The 19,886-nt window shown below is 50.6% G+C and overlaps 2 protein-coding genes across 3 annotated transcripts in view; one reads left to right on the forward strand and one right to left on the reverse strand.

Moving 5' to 3' along the window:
- Positions 1–8,907, forward strand: part of LOC111070425 (thyroid receptor-interacting protein 11) — a 35,715-nt gene extending 26,808 nt beyond the window's left edge. The window contains exons 3-7 of the mRNA XM_022360946.2: positions 1,666–4,145; positions 4,857–5,020; positions 5,082–5,285; positions 7,809–8,081; positions 8,151–8,907. Coding sequence (XP_022216638.2) covers positions 1,666–4,145; positions 4,857–5,020; positions 5,082–5,285; positions 7,809–8,081; positions 8,151–8,500 — 3,471 coding nt within the window. The 3' untranslated portion in view covers positions 8,501–8,907. The remainder of the gene's footprint in view (positions 1–1,665; positions 4,146–4,856; positions 5,021–5,081; positions 5,286–7,808; positions 8,082–8,150) is intronic.
- Positions 8,908–12,965: 4,058 nt separating this feature from the next.
- The window catches only part of LOC111070424 (adenylate cyclase type 9), a 49,065-nt gene continuing 42,144 nt past the window's right edge, over positions 12,966–19,886 (reverse strand). For both annotated transcript variants that reach the window (XM_022360943.2, XM_022360944.2), the window contains 3 exons: positions 17,758–18,915; positions 17,077–17,177; positions 12,966–17,004 (listed from right to left, as the gene is read on the reverse strand). In XM_022360943.2, the coding sequence (XP_022216635.2) occupies positions 13,319–17,004; positions 17,077–17,177; positions 17,758–18,915 (4,945 nt within the window). In that variant the 3' untranslated portion in view covers positions 12,966–13,318. The remainder of the gene's footprint in view (positions 17,005–17,076; positions 17,178–17,757; positions 18,916–19,886) is intronic.

Raw genomic sequence — 19,886 nt, forward strand, 5'->3', positions numbered from 1 at the left:
GGGCCTAGAGCGTGAGGGAGAGAGAGAGATCGCTGGCCTAAAAACTGGAGTGCGGAGTCCGTTGCCGGGCAGCATGAATAATTTCACTAATATACGTATTTCTTTTATGAGACACAAGTGTTTTCACGCAAATAGCTACATATGTACATACGTATGAGCCGTTCTCCGATAGCCCAGTTTGTACAAGTGTCTTTTTTCGATTATACCCTAACCCCAGCAGAGGGTATAATTACACAGTCGTCGTGAGGAGACCGTCGACTGTACAAACTGTAGACCGTAGACTAAACAAATGTCTGGTGGAAAAACAAACCAAACCAATTCGAAGTCGAAGTCTGTCTCTCTCTCTCTGGCTCTCCGATTTCAACGCTTTCCTTGTTTGAGTTTCAGATGTGTTACTGGTAAACTTGTAATGGGAGTTGGGACTTGGGACTTGGGCGTGAATAGAATCCAATTATTGTGTGAGCAGTGCTCCTCCCCGACTGTTCCCTGAACAAATTAAAGATAACCAACCAGAAAGAGAGTTTAGCGGCTCTTCTCTGTCAAGTTTTAGCTTGGGGAAATATGTGAAATAGGAACAGCAAGGAAATAATTACTAAAATATGAAGAAAACTTATAGATGGTATAGATGATTCCTCCCTGATTCGATTCCTCGCCAGCCATCCTTATCATTCATTCTCAAGAAACTGAAATTCATATTTATCTCTCTCCTGTGACCAGGCACGCCCCTAGATACAAGTATGAATCATCGGCATATGTATATGTATATGCATATGCATATGTATGTATCGCTTTGGCTACACACAGACACAGTTTGAGTCAATTTTAATTAACCATTTGCCATTTTTCAAATATTTATTTCGTGGCCCGTTTCCCGTTGGTGGTTTTTGTTTTGCTGTTTTATTTTTTTCCACGTTTTTTTACGGCCTCTACAGCCATTTTGTTGGCTGTTAGCCCGCTTAGCGGTCTCGTCATGGGTTTTATGGGGATTTCGTTGCGGGGACCTTATCGCAGGGGCTGTCAGCAGCGGCAGCAGCAGAGGCAGCAACGTCAGCGGGCTGTGCTCTGTCGCCGCCATCTTTGCTCAACTCATCCATAAACTCATTAACGCGCGAATGTCTCACGCGCTGCCATCGCCCCACCTGCTTTGCCCCGCCCTTAGCCATTAGCGTCTGCCAATTGACCTGGTTTGCTGATGAGCTAGCCAAGCTCCAGTAGGGTGGGCGGGGGCAGGCCCAGGCCCAGGCGCAGGCAGGATGTGGGGGCCACCTATCGGGCGACGCATGCGCAACAGTATGGCTTGGGTTCGGACTTCGACTGCATCCTCCTCTTAAGTATTCCCCATGTTCCAAGCATTCCACATATATTCCACATCCATTCCAATCGTTCCAGTCAGTAGGCGCGGGTACAGTTGTGCTGCAATTAACTAAGGTATTTTTATTTATGATAATACTTGCTGAAAACTGTTGCATTCCAATTGTTAACGTGGAAAACGCGGACAAAGACCGGGGCTTAGAGTTTCCAAGGGAAAATCGATGCTTTGGGTTGGGCTAGGTGTGTAAATATCTGAAGCAAAGAACATTGAAGATTGTTCCATTCCATTCTGTTTCTAAGGGCTAATACTAGTCCCGTTTCTCATCCGTCCTTTTTCATTGATTTAATCAACAGAAACAACCGCAGCGGAAGACCGCTGAGGATCAGAATGTGGAGGACAGCTGGGAGTGCTGGGACGATGGCGGCGACGGATCCGATGGACAGGGAGACGCCGCAGCAGCCGGAACAGCTGGAGCCGCCTCGGGATCTGGACTCGTGGACATAGCCCTGGGAAACAGCGATGTGTACCGCCTGAACAATCGCATCGCGGAGCTGGAGCAGCTCAACGGACAGTTGAACGCCTCGCTGGAGGAGCTGGACGCCCAGCACGAGCTGGCCATGCGGGATGTGCTGGGGCGCAAGGATCAGCTGCAGGTGCAGGTGGGCGAGCTGAGGCAGCTGCAGGCGGACCGCATGGTCGAGCACGAGATGGCCATTGCCCGGCAGCAGAAGCAGCTGGAGGAGCACAGCAGGGCGGAGAGCGCCCTGGCTGCGGTCAGGGAGGAGTTGCAGCAGCAACTGGAGCAGCAGGCGTTGGAGCTGAAGCGCGGCGTGCTGGAGCTGGCCGAGATGCAGGAGCTGCTGGAAAAGCGGGGTGCGGACAACAATGAGCTCATCGATCGCGTTCGCCTGGCCGATGCGGAGCGGGAGAAGCTGCTCAAGGAGCTGGACGACCTCAAGCTGGCCAAGGAGAAGAAGACCTCCGAGTCGTCCTCTAACAGCTCCTCCACCTCCACCAAGCACAGTGAGGACGAGTTCATTGTGGTGCGACAGGCGGATGCCGCTTCCGGCTCTGGCTCCGATCCAGACCCCGATCCGGACCCCACGCAGCCGCCGTCAAAGGAGAAGCTGCGCGACAAGCTTGTGGCCCTCGAGTCGCGCATCGCGGAGCTCAGTCTGGCCAACAGTCAGCTGCAGGACGCCCAGCTGGAAAAGGAGCTCTCTGCCAGCCTGCTGATCGATCAGCTGGCCGAGTTGGAGACCCGCCTCCGCATCAGCGAAGGCGAGAAGGAGCATCTGCAGCTGGAGCTGCAATTCAAGCTACAACAGCTCACCATGCAGAACCAGGAGCTGAAGCTGAACGCCGAGGCGGAGCAGGAGACGCACTCGCACGACTTCGAGCAGCAGCTGGACGCCCTGCGCGCCGACAATCGGCGGCTGCGCCAGGAGCTGGACGCCAGCATAGCACAGGCCAAGTTCCGTCAGGCCATTGCCGAGGAGAAACAGGAGATAACCGACCTGGACGACGCCGAGGACGACCTGGAAAAGCTTCGTTCCCTACTGCAGGCCCAGATCGAGGACCGCCTGTCCACGGCCGCTCCCCAGCACAGCCTGGAGCGGGCTTACCGGGTCCTGAGTGAGCGCTGGCAGCGCCTCGACGCTGCCGAGCAGCGACTTGGGGAGCTGCAGGACCAGCAGCGGATCAGCGAGCACGAGAAGAAGACCCTGGAGGCAGACATATCGCAGTACATCCTGCAGTGCGACGAGCTGATGAAGAACAACGAGCTCCTGCTCAACGAACTGGCCAAGTTCAAGCGCAACAAGCTGGAGACCATCGAGGAGCACCACGAGGAGACCATCGTCCAGCTGGAGGGCCAGCTGGAGGAGACTAGGCAGCGCCTTGAAACGGCGCACGAAGCCCAGAAGCGGCTCCAATCGAAGCTGGATGCGGAGGCGTCCCAGGCGGAGAAAAAGAAGGCCAATGAAAAGGATCGAGGCCAGAAGGAGCAGCAGCTGAAGGAGTGCCAGACCAGGCTTGCGCAGAAGGATTCGCAGCTGGAAGGGGATGAAGAGCTGCACGCTGTCCAGGAGCAGCACAAGTCGCAGCTGGCTACGCTTGAAGATCAGATCCAGGCCAAGGATGCGCAGCTGGCGAAACAAAGCGAGCATTTGAAGCAGCTCCAAGAGCAGATCCAGGCCAAGGACGAGCAGCTGAGCAAGATCCAGCAGCTGGGAGAGAAGGAGAATGAGCAGATCATTGATCTGGAGAGGCTCACGGAACAGATCCAGGCCAAGGACGAGCAGCTGGAGAAGCAGGCCGCTGATCTTGAGCAGCTCAAAAAACAGCTGAGCACTGTCCAGCTGAGCGAGGATAAGTGGAAGCATCTGCTCCAGCAGACCAACGACAGCCACGCCCAGGAGAAGGGAGACCTGATCCAGGCGCTCCAGCAGAAGCACGCGGAGAACACCCAGTACTATGGGGAGATCCAGCGGCTGCAGCTCGTCGAGCAGCAGGTCGGTGAGCTGGTGCGCGAGCGCGAGAAGCTGCAGGACCAGGTGAGGAGAGTGCAGGAGCTCAAGGAGAAGTGCGACATGCGCATCACGAATCTGTTGACGGAGCAGAGCAGCCAGGCCCAGGCGGCGCAGGAGGCCCACGAGCAGCAGGCGAGCGTCCAACGCGATTTGGAGCGGCTCCGGGCCCATCTGCTCGAGGTGGAAGAGCTGCATACCCAGGAGACGGTGGAGCTGCAACGCGAGCTAGACGAGTCACGCACCAAGCAGACAGTTCTGCAACAGGAAGTGTCCAAGTCGAGTACAGCCTACACTTCAGCCAGGTAAGGTTACGTTGGAAAAGGGATTGGGACTTGGTTTGGTCTGGTTTGGTTTGGGATCGGGGTCACCTTGGGATGACATTTGGAATGCTAATTGCAATATGTTATGGTACATAGTACGACACGATAAGCGACACGAAGCGTGACAGAGTCCGCAGATGGCACCGCAAACACCTCACTAATTGCATTCACCATGCCACACCATCCACCTATGTATTTCCACCTGTTTCCAACTGTTTTCCAACTGTTTCCACCGCTTCACATTAGGGCGTACAAATTGCCGACGACTATAGCTTCCGCTATTGATTGTACACGCTGTTGCAATCAATTTGAGTCGCTGCCACCTTATATAAAACGCCCTTATGCCAGGGGAACAGACCTCAAGCTAATGCCGAACGTGGCATCAAGTGGAGATGAAGCGGAGTTATCGGTCGTTTCCACTAGTCGCTTCAGTGTTCACTGTTTCCATTCGAACAGTGAGAGCTACAGAGGAGAGCCAGAGTTGCAAAAATATGATCCGTGGCCATAAGCCAGTGGAAACACAGTAGAAAGAGATGGACGTGAGAGGATGATACGAGGTTGCCCTGCATAAGCAAAGGTTATTATGGGATGGGTAGAGATTAATTGTGCGAAGGATTGGGAGATAAGAGGCGACCTCGTCTCACCATTAACCCACCCGCAACTCACTTCTTTCGACCTCTTTAATCCACACAGCATTAGGGCGAATCAACAGGCGGAGACGCTGCAGGTGCAGCATGCCCTGCTTCAGCAGCAACGGGACGAACTGCTCGCCAAATTGGGGCAGTGCGAGGATCGCGAGATGAAGCAACAGGCGGCACTGACCAATCTGCAGTGTGCCCTGGAGCAGTTCCAGAATGGTAAGTACACTTGGCCTCGGCCCCCACCCAGGAGCATAGCATAACCCGCTAGCCATCGCAGACAAGGAGCACGACATTGAGATGGCCACCCAGCGCATCCGCCGCGAGATGCAGGCCCACCTGGACAGGCAGGATCAGCTGCAGACGGAGATGGAGGCCATGCAGCAGCAGCTGGCGGAGGCCAATCAGGGATTACGGGCGGCGGCGCGCCTCTCCGACCAGTTGGAGGCGGGACAGCAGACGATCGCCGTGCTCAGGGATGAAGGTGAGTGAGCTGGCGGGCCCTCCAGGCTGCCGAGGTACAGATCTTGACTAACCCACCAGCCACAAAAGGAACCCACATGTACCTAACCGTAGTCCCAACCCTAACCCATGGTGTCGCCCCAAACCCCCTAAACATTACGAGCCGCCCCACTCCGCCCCTCGATCACGCATCCCAAACTGCACTGCAAGAAAATACCGCTAAATGTTGACTGCCTATCGAGTGAATGAATAAGAGCATGTGAAAGAAAATAAGAGAGAGAGAATGCCAGGGAGAGATAAAGAGAGTGTGTGGGAGAGAGAGAGATGCCAGAGAAAGCGACGTCACTATTCACCTCACGATTCTCAAAGGTAAATATCAGCTGGTAATTCTGGGAGCTAAGCAAGATATGAAACACTCGGAATTTCAGTTGGTATCGACTTTTTTGAATTGCATTTTATCACCAAAGCGCAAAGAAAACACACAAACCAAAGGAAAGAAAAGAAAAGAAAAAAAGAACCAAAAAAATATCACAATTAAAAACAAAAACAAAAAAAATCGCTAATTCGCACCTACGGCACGTGGCAAAAACTGTATTGGCTGTAACTTCAAGTTGCTCACCTCAGCATCAGGTAAACTACAACATTTTGCTTTCTCCCTGCGTCTACAACTATACAACTATGCACCCCAAAAAACCCCCCCCAAAATGCACACCTAACATACTCACTCTCCCCTCGCCTTACTTTCCCCATTCCCCAACCGCGCACCACATCAGACCACATACACACACATATACAGACTGCGTTCCGTCTGTTTGTCTTTATAATGCATTACTCCCCACCCCCCTAGTTGCCAAAAAAAAACAAAAAAACCCTGCAAAATAAACACTCCAAACTGGTGCTGGTATCACAGTATCACACCACCTCCAGCAATCACACAATCCAATTCAATTCAATCCTAATTTAAGGCGCCTAGAAAGTATGTAGTAATATTCGTAAAGCCTCAATATTCAGTTGCTTCATTTGTGATTATTAGCTTTGATTCTTGTTGTATTGTTGTTGTTGTTGGGAAGTACGGTGTCGTGTAAAGAAAGAAATTGAGAATGCCAGAAAAATAAAAAATAAATATATTTAACGTACTATTTAGTATATTTTGGTATTTGTTCAGAATTATTTTGATTTTTGGTATTAAAATTTCTTTCTTCCGTACACGTACACGAAGCCTTCTCCGGTAGCCGTAACACCACACAGCTCTTCCTTGCTTTCCTTGCTGTGCCCCCTTATTTCCTACCCTGTACCGAGACTTTTCTCGAATTTTGTGTTTTTATTTCGATTTGTATACTTTGTTGCTTACTGACTTTTATGATTTAATGCATTTTTAATTTTTGTTTATTTGAATTGCTTTTGATATAATTTGATTGTGATGTGATTGTGATTATGATTATGATTGTGTTGTACCAAATACTCGTATGACTGCATACGACCGTTGGAACACAAGAGAAAAGAACAAGAGGAGAACAGAAAAGAAAAGATAACCGTAAAAACCGTAATCAGTTCGTAAATCGTATTATCCGTAACTCGTAAACCGTAACCCGTATCCGTTCCACAAAAAAAAAAAATAACAAAAGAAAAAAGAAAAAAAAAGAGCCGCTGAAGCTTTCAAAAGCCAACTGTATCTGCAGCATTGAATAATCTCAATTTGTAAATGTGAGCGATTTGAGGCATTTGACACACTCACTTTGCAATTGGAGATTGCTCGAGACTGCGGCATATGCCACATTATGTACACCACACACCTATACAGCCTACAATAAATAGCCTATAGTCTATAGCATTTAGCATATAGCATATACCCCTTTTGCATGTCTATATATATTTGTATATACATATATTTATAAGATTACGAGTATATATGGATAGAAGTACTACTGCTTCACTTACCTTCCTACCTATTGCTCTCTGTTTTCGCCCGCCTAGCTGAATTTTGATTTGTTTCCGTTGTCGTATCGTATTCTCGTTTAATCGTTTTATATCGTATTCTCGTATTCGTTTTGATTTCGTTATCGTTTATTGATTTGCATTTTGCGTTTTGCATTGGAGAGTAGTTCGGCCAGTCAGCCAGCCCCCACCCCCAATGTCCAGGGAACGTACTATGTACCTTTACGAGTAGCAATCAACCCATCAATACAGCCAGCTAGCCAGCCAGCCATACAGACAGCACCAAAGCCACTCGCAGTCGCCATTTTCGCTAACCATTCGCGACGCGTTCCCAGGATCCAGCAGCGTCTGTACGGTTGAGTATTACATCAGGTACTGGTGTGCTTTAAATCCAACAACCAGTACTTATGTTATACTACGCCGTGCACTGATCGCACTAACCGCATGCCAAGCCCACGCCAAAGCCAAAGTCCAAAACCCAGCTCCAAACCCAGGCGCGCGCGCTTTATCAACGGATTTGTAGCCCAAAGATTGAATAATTAACCGAAAACCATATCCACGTAATTATAGAACCGCACTAATATGCCCGACTGTTCGTATATTTTGCTAGTGGAGAGCCTAAAGGAGGCGAACGACCAGCTGGAGCAGAGGCTAAACAGCAGCGAGAGCAGCCAGACGGACAAGATCGACAAGAGCCTGATCAAGAGCCTGCTGATCGGCTATGTTGTGAGCGGCCATGCTGGAGACAAGCAGCAGGTGCTGCGCCTGATATCTTCCGTGCTGGACTTCACCGCTCAGGAGTCGGACAAGGTGGGTCTAAATAAGCAGCAGAGCAGCTGGCTGGGAGCCATACTCGGCGGAGGACCAGCGTCGGGGAGCTCAGGTGTGTACACATGGTGGAATATCTTTGAAGGATCCATATCCATATCTTATTTAATTCTTTCTTTTGCAGCCCCTGGTCGCGGGAATGAGAATCTAGTGCAGGCATTTGTGCAGTTCCTCGAGCAGGAGTCGCAGCCACAGACAGCGGCCCAGATGAGACCGACCCTCCTTAGTATGACTGGTCAGGTGGACACGGGGCCATCGCCGCCGCACCCGCATCCGCAACCAACGCAGGCGGCAGCAGAGTATTCTGCCGCAGCAGTGCCTGCGGGTCAGGATATCGGATCAGCGCCGCCACCTTCTCCTCCAGCATCAGGAATGGGAGCGGGTGCAACACATTCGCTGACAATAAGCTCCAATGAATTTGCACCCTCACGCAACTCCAGCTCGATATTAAAGGATATTCTCAGCGACTCTTGATTCTTGTAGAAAGCCAGACTATATGGCTTACCCTGCGCCTTTGTTTTTGAATAATTTTAACATATTTTTTTTCTATATATTTAAATTGTATGCGTGAAATCTGTAACCCAAACAAATACCCATGTTTATATCGACATACATATATCTCCGTATATGTTTTTACATAAATACCTATAAACAAATATATATAGGAAAAATATATTTATAGTTATCAGTCCCCCCCCAATTGTGCAATGTCTGTGTATATGTGCACCATTAGCAATTTGTAAATATGTAATATCCAACATGTATATTCCTTGGCAGCGTAGGGCATGCCGATGCCTCCCGCCTGCCATGGACACGCCTTCACAGGGGCCTTGCTAACAATCCTAGCCTAGCCGCCAATCAATAAACGAATCAACAACTAAAAAATGAGCTTTATTGAAGATTTTACTGAAGGGAATATGTTTTTTGGCTTATTCAATGGGTCTGTATACTAGCGCACTTACGTATGGGGGCGCTGATGTCCCATACAAATTTCGCATAAGTGAACAGCCACATTTGAATGGCACTAGGTGTGAGGCTGAAAATAAACCACACTGGAAAATTTATTTTCTTTATTCTGGCTTCAACAATGGCCTAATCATCATAGTTTCCTCAACCTGGTAACTGATAACACTACTCGAAAAAATATTATCAAATTTGAATTTGAAAGCTTAATATCTTCGGGACGTTAAGCTGCAGCTACAAAGTGTCTGGTCGGATTTGTAGCTGCATTTGTCAGCTTTTCAGAACTGCAAAGTTCTATGAAACCAGATATAGATATTTAAGTTATGTGAAAAATAGAAGCACTACCTCTGAAAAAAAACATGAAAAAAATAAGATTAAAAAAAATTAAAGACGAGAAGGAACGTGTGAATCGCTTCTGGGGACGCGACTCTACTTATACCCGTACTCAGTCAGTATATACATTTTTGAGCTTATGATTTTTTAGAATTTTAGAATTGAATAAAAAAATTTTACATATTAAATTTTTTTTGCTACATCTGTTATCTACATATAGATCTACAATGTATATTTTACATCTAACATGTATATTATACATGTACCATTTAGATTCTACATCTCCTCCGCTAGTGGGCGCTCGCATACATAACGAGGCAGAGTGAGCGATTGAGAAAGAGAATGAGTAGCGGGTCTTTTGCTGAAGGAGGCGGGGGAAGAAACTGAAAATTAATTTCTTCATTCTATGGCTATAAATTTGATCCGATCTGATTCAGATTCGGCAATCTGGTAGATATGGTCATTCTCTACGATTCTGCGCTTTAACTTTTATTGTATCTCTAAAATTGTAGCTTGCCACATATTTTCGTCCTTTGTTGTGGCGGAAGGGGGCGGGGCGAAATTTGGAAATACACTTGTTGCATTGTGATATCACATGAGTCTGAAAACCCTAGCTCTTATAGTCTCTGAGATCTTGGCGCTCATCGAGACGGATAGACAGACATGGCTACATCGACTCGGCTATTGATGCTGATCAAGAATATATATACTTTATGGGGTCGGAAACGTTTCCTTCTCTGCGTTGCACACATCCATTTTTACCACAAACACAATATACCCCTTAACTCTTTTCTGAGTACGGGTATAAAAAGCCATCTGGAGGTTGACGTGGCATCACTGCTGCAGACGGAACAAATTTTTCATTCCATTCTTAAAGCCTAGTATGTACTCAGACGCGCTAAATTTTCCGTCGACCGAATCAGGGATGATAATTGTATGGAAACGATAATAAGACATGCCGAGACCGCTACCCAGTTCGGAAAAAAGACAAGCCGATAGACACTAGAAAAGCAACCGATGGTAATTATTCTATCTTTCGTCGTCCAAACACAAACACACACACATTAAAAATGGAATGAAAACAAGTGCAAGCCAGCTACAAAAGTTTAATAATGAACACAAATTAAATTTAATTTATTCAGTCGAATGAATACAGATTATATGAATATTAGTATTTATGGATGTTATACCCGGTACTCGTTTTTTTAATTTATAAGGAGATAAGAAGCATGTTGATTACATTTCTGTCTCACAGGATCGGATCTATCTAATATTGCGGTGTGCATTGTCGTCCTCCAGCTCCACGGCACCCACAAACAAGAAATTTCTGCTTGCTTAAATACATTTGTTATTTTATAGCCTTTTTACACAGACATGAGTTACCCATCGATAGTAAACTCAATAACTCAGAAGTGGCGTCTACACTGGAACAAACTCGAGATAGCACGTTCTGCGTGTTTTTGACAAAATTTTATACATAAACCAAATTATTAATATAAGGCCTGTCTCCGGCACCGCGGAAAATTCCTTCCAATTCATGCACTATGACGATGATGTAATTGTGTTTCTATTCTATTCTACATAAATCATAAGCTCACTAATTTATATACCGACTGAGTACGGGTATGAAAGTAGAGTCGCGTCCGAAGAAGCGACTCACACGTTCCTTCTCGTTTTATATGAGTTGGACAGGAATTTTTCGATTCGGCGGGGCTGGATGCTATGCTTTAAGTTGAAAATTTGTTTATTGTGAAAATATGTGTTGAACTCTTATTCAGTTATTAATTTAACAAGCCCCATTGTGCTGCGCTGTACATACATATGTATGTATAGTTGTATGTCCTTGACCCGCGGAAAATAAAACGAAGTATATTTTAAGTACACGCAATATAATATTGCTGCCTTTTACTAATTTTTATTTTTGATTTCTACACATCACACTTAGTAGGTTTGCCTATAACATTTCGATAAACTCTTTGAAATCTTTTGCTAAAACACACATGGGATTAGGATGCGGCTCGCAGCCAACGCTCCATACACATAAATATACATAAACATATACATATACATAGATACTCATATATGGCTATGGCTGGGTGTATCGTATCCTCCAACAACATTTAAACACTTCAACGAATCGTAAATTGGATCTAAACGATCTGTGGGGGAAAACTAATGCCGCGCTTTCGCTGTCCACGCACATTTAAATATCATTTTCATAATTCGTTTTTGCTTTCTTCGCTTTTGTTTTATAAAAAATATACAATTATAAATATAAATATGTGTATATCATGTATGTATGTACACTTAGACTTTTCAAAAAGACAAGGAAAAAAGTACACTCTTCATTTGTTTTTAGATTTCGATTTCTTTTGATTTTTGTTTTTATGTTTTTGTTTTTGTTTTGTTCAATAAATTAGTAGAAAATACTTGTTTGTTTATATAAAAATACAATAGGGTCCATAGGTTTCATATGAATATACTCCAAAATTGTTCGTAGTATATTTTTTCACTGCTTCCATTTTTTTTTGGTTTTCGTAGCGGAAATTGAGTTGCCTTAAGTTTACAGTTAGCAAGTGTGGCAAAAGTTCATTGCACAAAAAGATGTTTATATAAAAAGAATGATACAAAAGACTTATAAAACGATTGTGTCTGTGTGTGTCTGTGTGTGTGTGTGTGTGGGATAGAGATAGAGAGGTGAAAGCTTTTGGTGGGTGTGCGAGTGCGTGTGTGTGTGTGTGTGTTTACGTGAGTGTCATGGGCAAGCAGTCGAGCAGCCAAGCAGTGCCATTCAGTGCTGCTGCTTCCACTTGCCGTAGCATACTTTTGTGCTGCAGTTGCGCATGGGCTAATTAATCGCGAGACACATTCAAATAACTTGTGAGTAACTACGCATAAATACATATGCTTAAACACACACACAAATATATTTATATATATATCCATTTATGATCAACATGAACAACAACAAGTACATACAGGTAATATCCATTTGTTTGTTTCAAAAAAAAAATGTCATATATATATGTACTTATACATAAGTGTGTACTCCCTACGTAGTACTAGTAGATACATTTATAATAAACATCGAATTTACACATAGTCTGTATGCACACACAGTCCACAACTATTTTGCTAACACGAGTATCGCTCTTCTTCGAAAACATTTAAAGCCACGGATTTCTATTAGTTTAGCTTAGATTAGAGCTGCTCCATCCCTTAAGCAAGCGGTAATTATGCTAGGCGATACGATAAAACAAAAAAAAATAATAAAATAAAATAAAGAACTTACAGACAGGAGGAGGGAAAGAGCATTTACATATGTACATAGTTTGGGGCTGCAGATGTATGATCTGCTTTTGCTTAGGACTAAACAACTTGCTAATACAATTAAATATAATATTATATGGGCGCATCGATGCATATCCGAAGATATCCATCCCATCCCCCTACATCTTCCATCTGACCATCTGACCATCCTCCATCGCTTGAAACATACCCCCAACTCCAGCCTGATCAGCTTGATGCATGATCCCTGACTGCACAATAACAATAATCAATCAATCAATCAATATCAACTTTTAAGGACCGTTTAACCTTATCCGATCCCATCGATTCTATCTATTCAACATACTCGTATTCATATTCATATTCATATTCTTTTAGTTACATACATATCACAAAATCATGGTTTGTCCTTCTTTATCCGGAAACCCCCAACCCGCAGTTCGAAAACCCCCCTGCCCACCCCGCGCTCTTCTATTTGGAAAACCGAACTCCAACACCAACCCTTTCAGCCATTTGTCTGACGTTAGCACCCTTGGACTAAGCTCCTTCTTGGCATGCAGCTGCTCATTCCACACCACACCACACCACTCCTGCTTCTGCTTCTGCTCCTGCTGCTGCTGCTTCCTTGGCCTTGTAGATTCATTAAATGCAATTTTGAAACCATTTTTCAAGTGCTTGCTGCCAAGAGTCGTCCGCGCTCGTCACTGTCTACGGTTCCACTGTCGGGGAGGATGGCGGGCTCGTTAACGTTAGCGTTACCGTGGCCGTTGTCGTCGTCGTGAAGTAGTTGCCGCCATTTGGCTGTATTGACTCCTGCGACTTGAAGAGCGTTGTGGTCTCGCTCGACTGAAACTCCTCCTCCTCATCATCATCATCATCAACCTCAACCTCCTTCTTATCCTGCTCACGCTCATGCTCCTGCTCCTGCTCCCGCTCGCCCCCATTGTCCTTTAGCTGCTGCTGCAGCTGCTGCTTATCCTCATCATCCAGCTGTGCTTGCTGCCTCGCTGGCAGAGCCTCGTCTGGAAGCTGGCTCTTGCGGCGATCCGTGTAGAGAAAGACCTCCATGTGGTCCTTGCCCTTGACATAAACGCTGCCGCGGGGCTCGAAGTCGTAGCGAGCGGTGAGGAACGGCAGACAGTCCTTGCCCACCTGGATGCGGTTCGGCAGACCCGTGGAGTCCATGCGCGAGGCCACGTTGACGGCGTCGCCCCAGATGTCGTAGTACAGCTTGCTGGTGCCTATCACTCCCGCCGTCACATCGCCAATGTTCATGCCGATGCGCAGGATGAGGTTGAACTCGAGCAGATCCTTGTTGAAGGCGTCCACCACCTCCTGCATGGCAATGGAGAACTCCATGAGTGTGTGGATGTGCTCATCGCCGGAGCCTCGGTGCGAGGGATCCAGCCCGCTGGCTGCCATGAATGTGGACCCAATGGTCTTGATCTTCTCGACGGCCCGGAACTCGGGACGGGACAGCAGCTCGTCGAAGTCCCCGATCAGCTCGTTGAGGACGCGCAGGAACTCCTTGCCGCCCAGATAGCTCTCGTCGTACATCTCGTTGAAGTTGACGATGGAGGCGAAGATGATGGCGATGTTGTGGTGGTTCTCCGAGTACTTGGCCGTGTTCTTCAGGTGCTCGGCCACGTGCTTGGGAATGATGTTGTGCAGCAGCATGTCCGCCTGGTTCTTCATGTTCTGGACGCGCACCTTGTCCTGGTTGGCCACCGCGTTCCCGTAGAAGGTCAGCCGATAGCCGATCTCGAATTCGCGATTGAGGAACCACACGAGCACCAGGATGAGCAGCAGGTCCAGGTAGATCTCCACGTGGTAGTCGTGGAACCACTTGATCTCCTCAAAGATGTACGAGGAGCCGGAGCCAGAGCTGCCTGCCTCCTCCTGAGACTGCACCTCCTCCTCCGAGTCGGCCTGGTCGCTGCGGCTCGAGTAGACCATCAGCTGCGACACGGCGATCCCGATGAAGCACAGGGCGGCCATGAAGGCCAGGATGTTGCGCACCCAGCAGTTGAGCTGCGTGAAGTTGCAGAAGTGCACAATGCACACGAAGATGAGGAAGCCGTAGTGGTACTCGAAGGCCTCCAGCTGCTCCAGGTCCAGCAGCAGGAAGTTGGCGATGATCAGCAGCACGGGCATGGCCATCAGCACGGCCAGGCATATGTGCCACGGATACCAGCTGGAGATGGCCTCGAAGATGCGGTCCGCACACGACCGGAACTGGGGCCCCCTCCTGCTGCCGCCCCTCCTCAGGCCCGCCTCAACATCTCCACGTCCACGTCCATCTCCATCCCTATCCCCGTCGATATCCTCGCTGGTGGTCGACTTGGAGCGTAGACGGAAGCGGCTGCTGCTGCTGGCCCTGCCGGTGCCATGCCGGCGACACATCTGCCGCGTGAACAGGAAGAGGGCGAAGACCTGGATGGCCGTGAAGCAGGAGAAGAGCGTCACCCAGAGCCGGAAGCTGGGCGTGACCGTGTTCTGGGTCATCAGGAAGAGGGACACCGAGATGCAGAGGTAGACGGCGATGCCCACGAAGATGTCGATGTAGGTGTTGTAGCGGGGCGTGGCCAGTGTGGGGGGTCCCTCGGTCTCGTTCTCGGCCCCGAACCGGTGCGCCTTGGAGCGGAAGTCGCGCTCCAGCTGGCGCGACTTGAAGTACAGGCTGAAGCCGCGCAGCGGCGGCTTCACCAGGTAGCTCCGCTGCGACCTGGCGTTGTCCCGCACGCAGCGGATCAGCTGGAGGTCCGACTGCTTGCGCAGCTGCTGCAGGCAGGCGGCCAGCGGGTCGCCCATCATCTGGGAGGAGCACGGCTGCATCAGCAGCGGCAGCGCCGGCGGGGGCGGCTGCGGCACCACCATGGGCATCGGGATGCCCAGCGGCAGGGGGAGGGGCATGGGCAGGGGCAGGCCCTGCATGTCATTCAAATTCGAGATGCTCGAGGTGGAGCTGGTGAAGTAGCCGGAGACGCGGTGCTGGCTGATGGCCGACTGGTTGAGGGCGTAGATCTGCTGCTGGATGGAGGAGCGGCGCGAGTTGCTCTTGATGCCCGAATCCTTGCGCGAGGTGGCCGACGGACAGATGCTCGAGTTGCGCGAGTGGCCGCCCCCGGCCAGCGGGGCGGGCAGGCAGCAGGGACTGGGCTGGACGTTGCCACTGGTGCTGGAGGTGCTGGGTTCGATGGTGGCCCCCACCCCAGTCCCAGTCCCAGTCCCAGCCCCAGCCGTACCGACGACCGGTGGCCTGCCTGTGGCCAGGGTGGAGGCCCGTGGCCGGGGCAGGGGCGACTGCTCCATGGGGAGCACAGTGCCGCCGCTGGTGGACTGGCGGCCGCACTGGCTCCGATAGCTGCCGGAGCGGCCGAAGGGCGAGATGTCGCTGCGCGACTGGCTGATGTAGGAGCGCACATCGATGATGTCGTCGTACATGGAGTACTGTCCGGGCGAGCAGCAGCCCGCTCCCCCCGCGCTGGAGCCTGCCATGGCCGAGAGTCCTTCTGGGGAGCGGAGCACGCTGCTGGCCAGGGCCGTGGAGGTGGCCGCGTGGTGCAGCATGGGCCGGGACGCGGACGGTATGTCCAGGGTCTGGTGGCCCAGCCGGCTGCCGCTGTAGGTGGCCTCCACCAGGACGGGCAGCTGCTGATAGACGCAGCCGGTTCCGGTTCCGGTTCCGTTCCCGTTCTGTGCAGCGACATCCATGAAGGCCAGGGTCTCCTCGGGCGGATGGCCATGGGCTAGGGCATGGGGATGATGGAGGTGCTGCAGGTACTGGGGATCCTCCTTCTCTGGCTGAGTTTGGCTGCCGCTGCCGCTGCAGCTGCCGCGACTGGCCAGCTCCTCGAAGCGCTTGAGGAAGCGCGGCACCTTCCACACCATCAGCCGGCTCTTGGCCGGTGGCGGTGGCGGGGGCGGCGGTGGCGGAGGTGGGGGAGTGGGCGAGGACGGCTGATCGTCGGAGTCGAGGCTGCCCGGCAGCGACTTGGTGGTGATGATGATCTTCGGCCGCTCCCGCACCACAATGACTGGCGGTATGCCGCTGGCCGCCGGGTGCATGATGCCGATGCCCCGCTCGATGTCCCGCTCCCGGCTGTGGCTCTGCGACTTCTTGCGCAGCTTCATGCTCAGCGAGGTGAGCCGCGGGCGGATGGACAGCACGGGCGAGGGGTTCAGCGAGTTGGAGAGCTGCCCCACCGGCGAGGCGGGCGGCACTTGCGGCTGCACCGCCGAGATGTTGGTCGCGCTCTGCGACAGGGAGCCGGCATGGCCACCGGGCAGCAGCAGGGAGCTGCCCCCAATGGCATTGGCCGGCATGCTGGGACTCAAGCTGTTCGTTCTGGAGAAGTCGCTTCGGCGCCCCACCACGAAGTAGGTGCGGTGACCTAGGGCGAAAAGGGAAAGGCAGTTAGCAGGGGATCTGAGGATCTGAGGACACCCAAGCACTGAGCACTCACCGAAGACCTCCTCGCCCTCCTCCAGGTAGTAGTTGTCGCCCAGAAAGCTCGACGTCTCCTGCGAGATGTGAACCTGCTCCGGCTTGCCCGAGGACTCCATTCTGAAAGCAAACAATGACCCGTTCTGTGAATACGAGGGACGAAGAACAGGAACAGGAACAACGAATCGCCTCTGCCATTTAAGAGGCTTAGAACTTTTCCATCTTTGTTTGTTGTCACTTAACGAAAACAAATTTTCCTTGGGGGACTAAGACAAGAATGCTTCGACTTGGTTTGATCCTCGAGTGCAGAACGTGTAGTTATCAAAAGCGGAAAAAAGTGGATGCTGTGCGGGATTGGCTAGTGCAATATCGCGTTCAGGAGAGAGAGAGACATCTTTGGACATTAAGCGCAGCAAACAATACTCTTAATATTTAGTGAGCAGTTAGAAGAATTTATCTCGAGTCATACAGGCTCATTCTGAGCCTCGAAAGTTGGTTAAAAGTAAGTAGCAATTAAGAAGTAAGTTAAGCAACAATAAAACCATTTTGAATGTCTTTTGGCTGGTCCCCCACCACGCATTAAGCCACGCAATTAATAAAGGCATCCCATGCTCGAGTGAATGATTATAATAGATACGAGTATATTGTAGGTATATGGCTATAATGGAGCTTAACTCCCGGCTATGTAGCATGTACTCACTTGTTGGCCAGGCTGACGTCGTTGCTCCACACGTCGAACTTGACGCGGCGCGTGCCAACGATGCCGCAGAGAACGGTGCCGGTGTGGACGCCGACCCGCATCTTGACGCCCTCGTGGCGCTGGGCGTCGAAGCAGCGCATGGCATCGATCATGCCGAGACCCATCTCCACGCAGCAGATGGCGTGGTCGGCACGGGGCTCGGGGCAGCCGGAGACGCAGTAGTAGCAGTCGCCCAGGGTGGAGATCTTCTCGCAGCCGCTCAGGGAGCAGAGGTCGTCGAAGCGCTCGAACAGGTCGTTGAGGATCTCGACCAGCTGCTCGGCCGTCTTGGTGGAGGACATGCGAGTGAAGCCGACGATGTCCGCGAACAGGATGCTCACGTTCTCCATGCTGTGCATGTGGAAGGGCCGGAACAGGGACTTCACGTCGTTGGAGGCCCGCGGCCGCATGTAGTGCGACTCGGGGGGCATGCCGCCGGAGTCCAGGCCGGCGCTGCCGCCCTCGTTGAGCAGCATGTCCGCCACCTTGGGCGGCATCACCGAGTGTATCATCTTCTCCTTGAGCTGCTTCTCCATCTCCAGCTGGCGGCGCACGAGCAGATTCTGTCCGACCTTCATGAAGGTGCCCCGCATCCGGACCAGGTTCATCACGAGCACGTGCACGCCCACCAGGTGCACGCTCAGATGGGCCATGATCCGCAGTATGAGTATCTTGTGGCTGGGGTCGCTGCTGTCCACCGCTCCGGCCCCCCCGTGTATGGCACTGCACCCGATGACCATGTGGGAGACGAGCTCGAAGGCGATCGAGTAGAAGATGGCAATGACCGCCCCCACCCACAGCGGCATGGGCAGGGCCGTGTAGATCAGCAGCACGATCTCCAGGCAGATGGCGAAGTGGCCCAGCGGACTGAAGGCCCGGCCCGTGTACGTGAGGAAGGCCAGCGAGGCGCCGCACAGCAGCATCGCGGTGACCGCCGAGGTCAGCGTCCGGTGCTCCCTGTAGAGGTCCCAGTGGGTGAAGCACAGCGCCATGATCGTGATCAGGGACAGCATCGAGAACGAGCTGGAGATGGGCCGCCAGAAGTCCTCCGATCCGCCGTCCACCACGAAGTACAGACACCACGCCAGCGAGCAGAGCAGGATGTACGAGAGGGTGAACCTGCAACGGGGAGAGAGAGCGTAAGAGATCAAGATCAGTAGCTGGCACTCGCCCCTCTCATGGAGGAGTACAGTCAGCCCCCTAGCAAGGGGATGCCGCGGCAAGGGAACACTCGAACAGGGCTGGAGTAGGAGATCGCACAATTTAATGTACGGGCCTTTAAGCTCCGACCTGGCCCAGCGTGCCCATTCCCCTCCACAACCCGTTCATAATCCCATTCCCATTTCCATTTGCATTTGCATTCCCATTTGCCCCCCTAACTTTCCCTTTTGAGCTTCCCTCATTCATCCCAATCATGGCAAAGTTCAGCGAAATGAGAGAGCTAACTGAGAGCGGGGAGTAGGGGCAGCCAGGAGCGGCTTGTGTAGCCCATTTTCCACCTGTCACCATGGAAGCCTCGGCAAGCACTTTGCCAACTGCATTCATTACACAGCTTGTTCCACTCGAGAGAGCAGATGTCAGCCCGGAACAGAGCAGAACAGAGCAGAATAGAGCAGAATAGAGCAGATGGAGCTGCCATTCATCAGATTAGGAATACGAGCAAAACGGCTTGTGGGGCGGGCCACAATCTCTTCTCATTGTTCGGGTCAGGTTTGCCAGCCTAACGAGGGCTGCTCCTCCTACGCCAGGCCAGCGCTATGGAGCAACAGGCTCACGGATTATTCTCCATCAGAGCTACGGAATGGAGAACACGTACACCAGCTCACAGCCCAAGAGCAGCTCGGGACTGAAAATAGCTCAAGAGTCGCGAGGATAAGGGTAATTTCCAGCATAAAGGATTATCTTGGGGTTCAAAGAATGCCAGAAATAAATGGGAACTTCTGAGCGGAATTTCGGAGTGGAAGAAATCCCAGGAAAGCATCCATGGAAGAAGCAGGAAGTGGCAAGAGCTTTGGGAATTAAATGAACTCAAGGAGCGGGAATAAATATCCAGTGGGAAGTATCTCCTCTCAGCTCTGGGATCGGAGGAG

The sequence above is a fragment of the Drosophila obscura genome, unplaced genomic scaffold (genome assembly GCF_018151105.1).
Source record: "Drosophila obscura isolate BZ-5 IFL unplaced genomic scaffold, ASM1815110v1 contig_96, whole genome shotgun sequence".
Classification (NCBI taxonomy): domain Eukaryota; kingdom Metazoa; phylum Arthropoda; class Insecta; order Diptera; family Drosophilidae; genus Drosophila; species Drosophila obscura.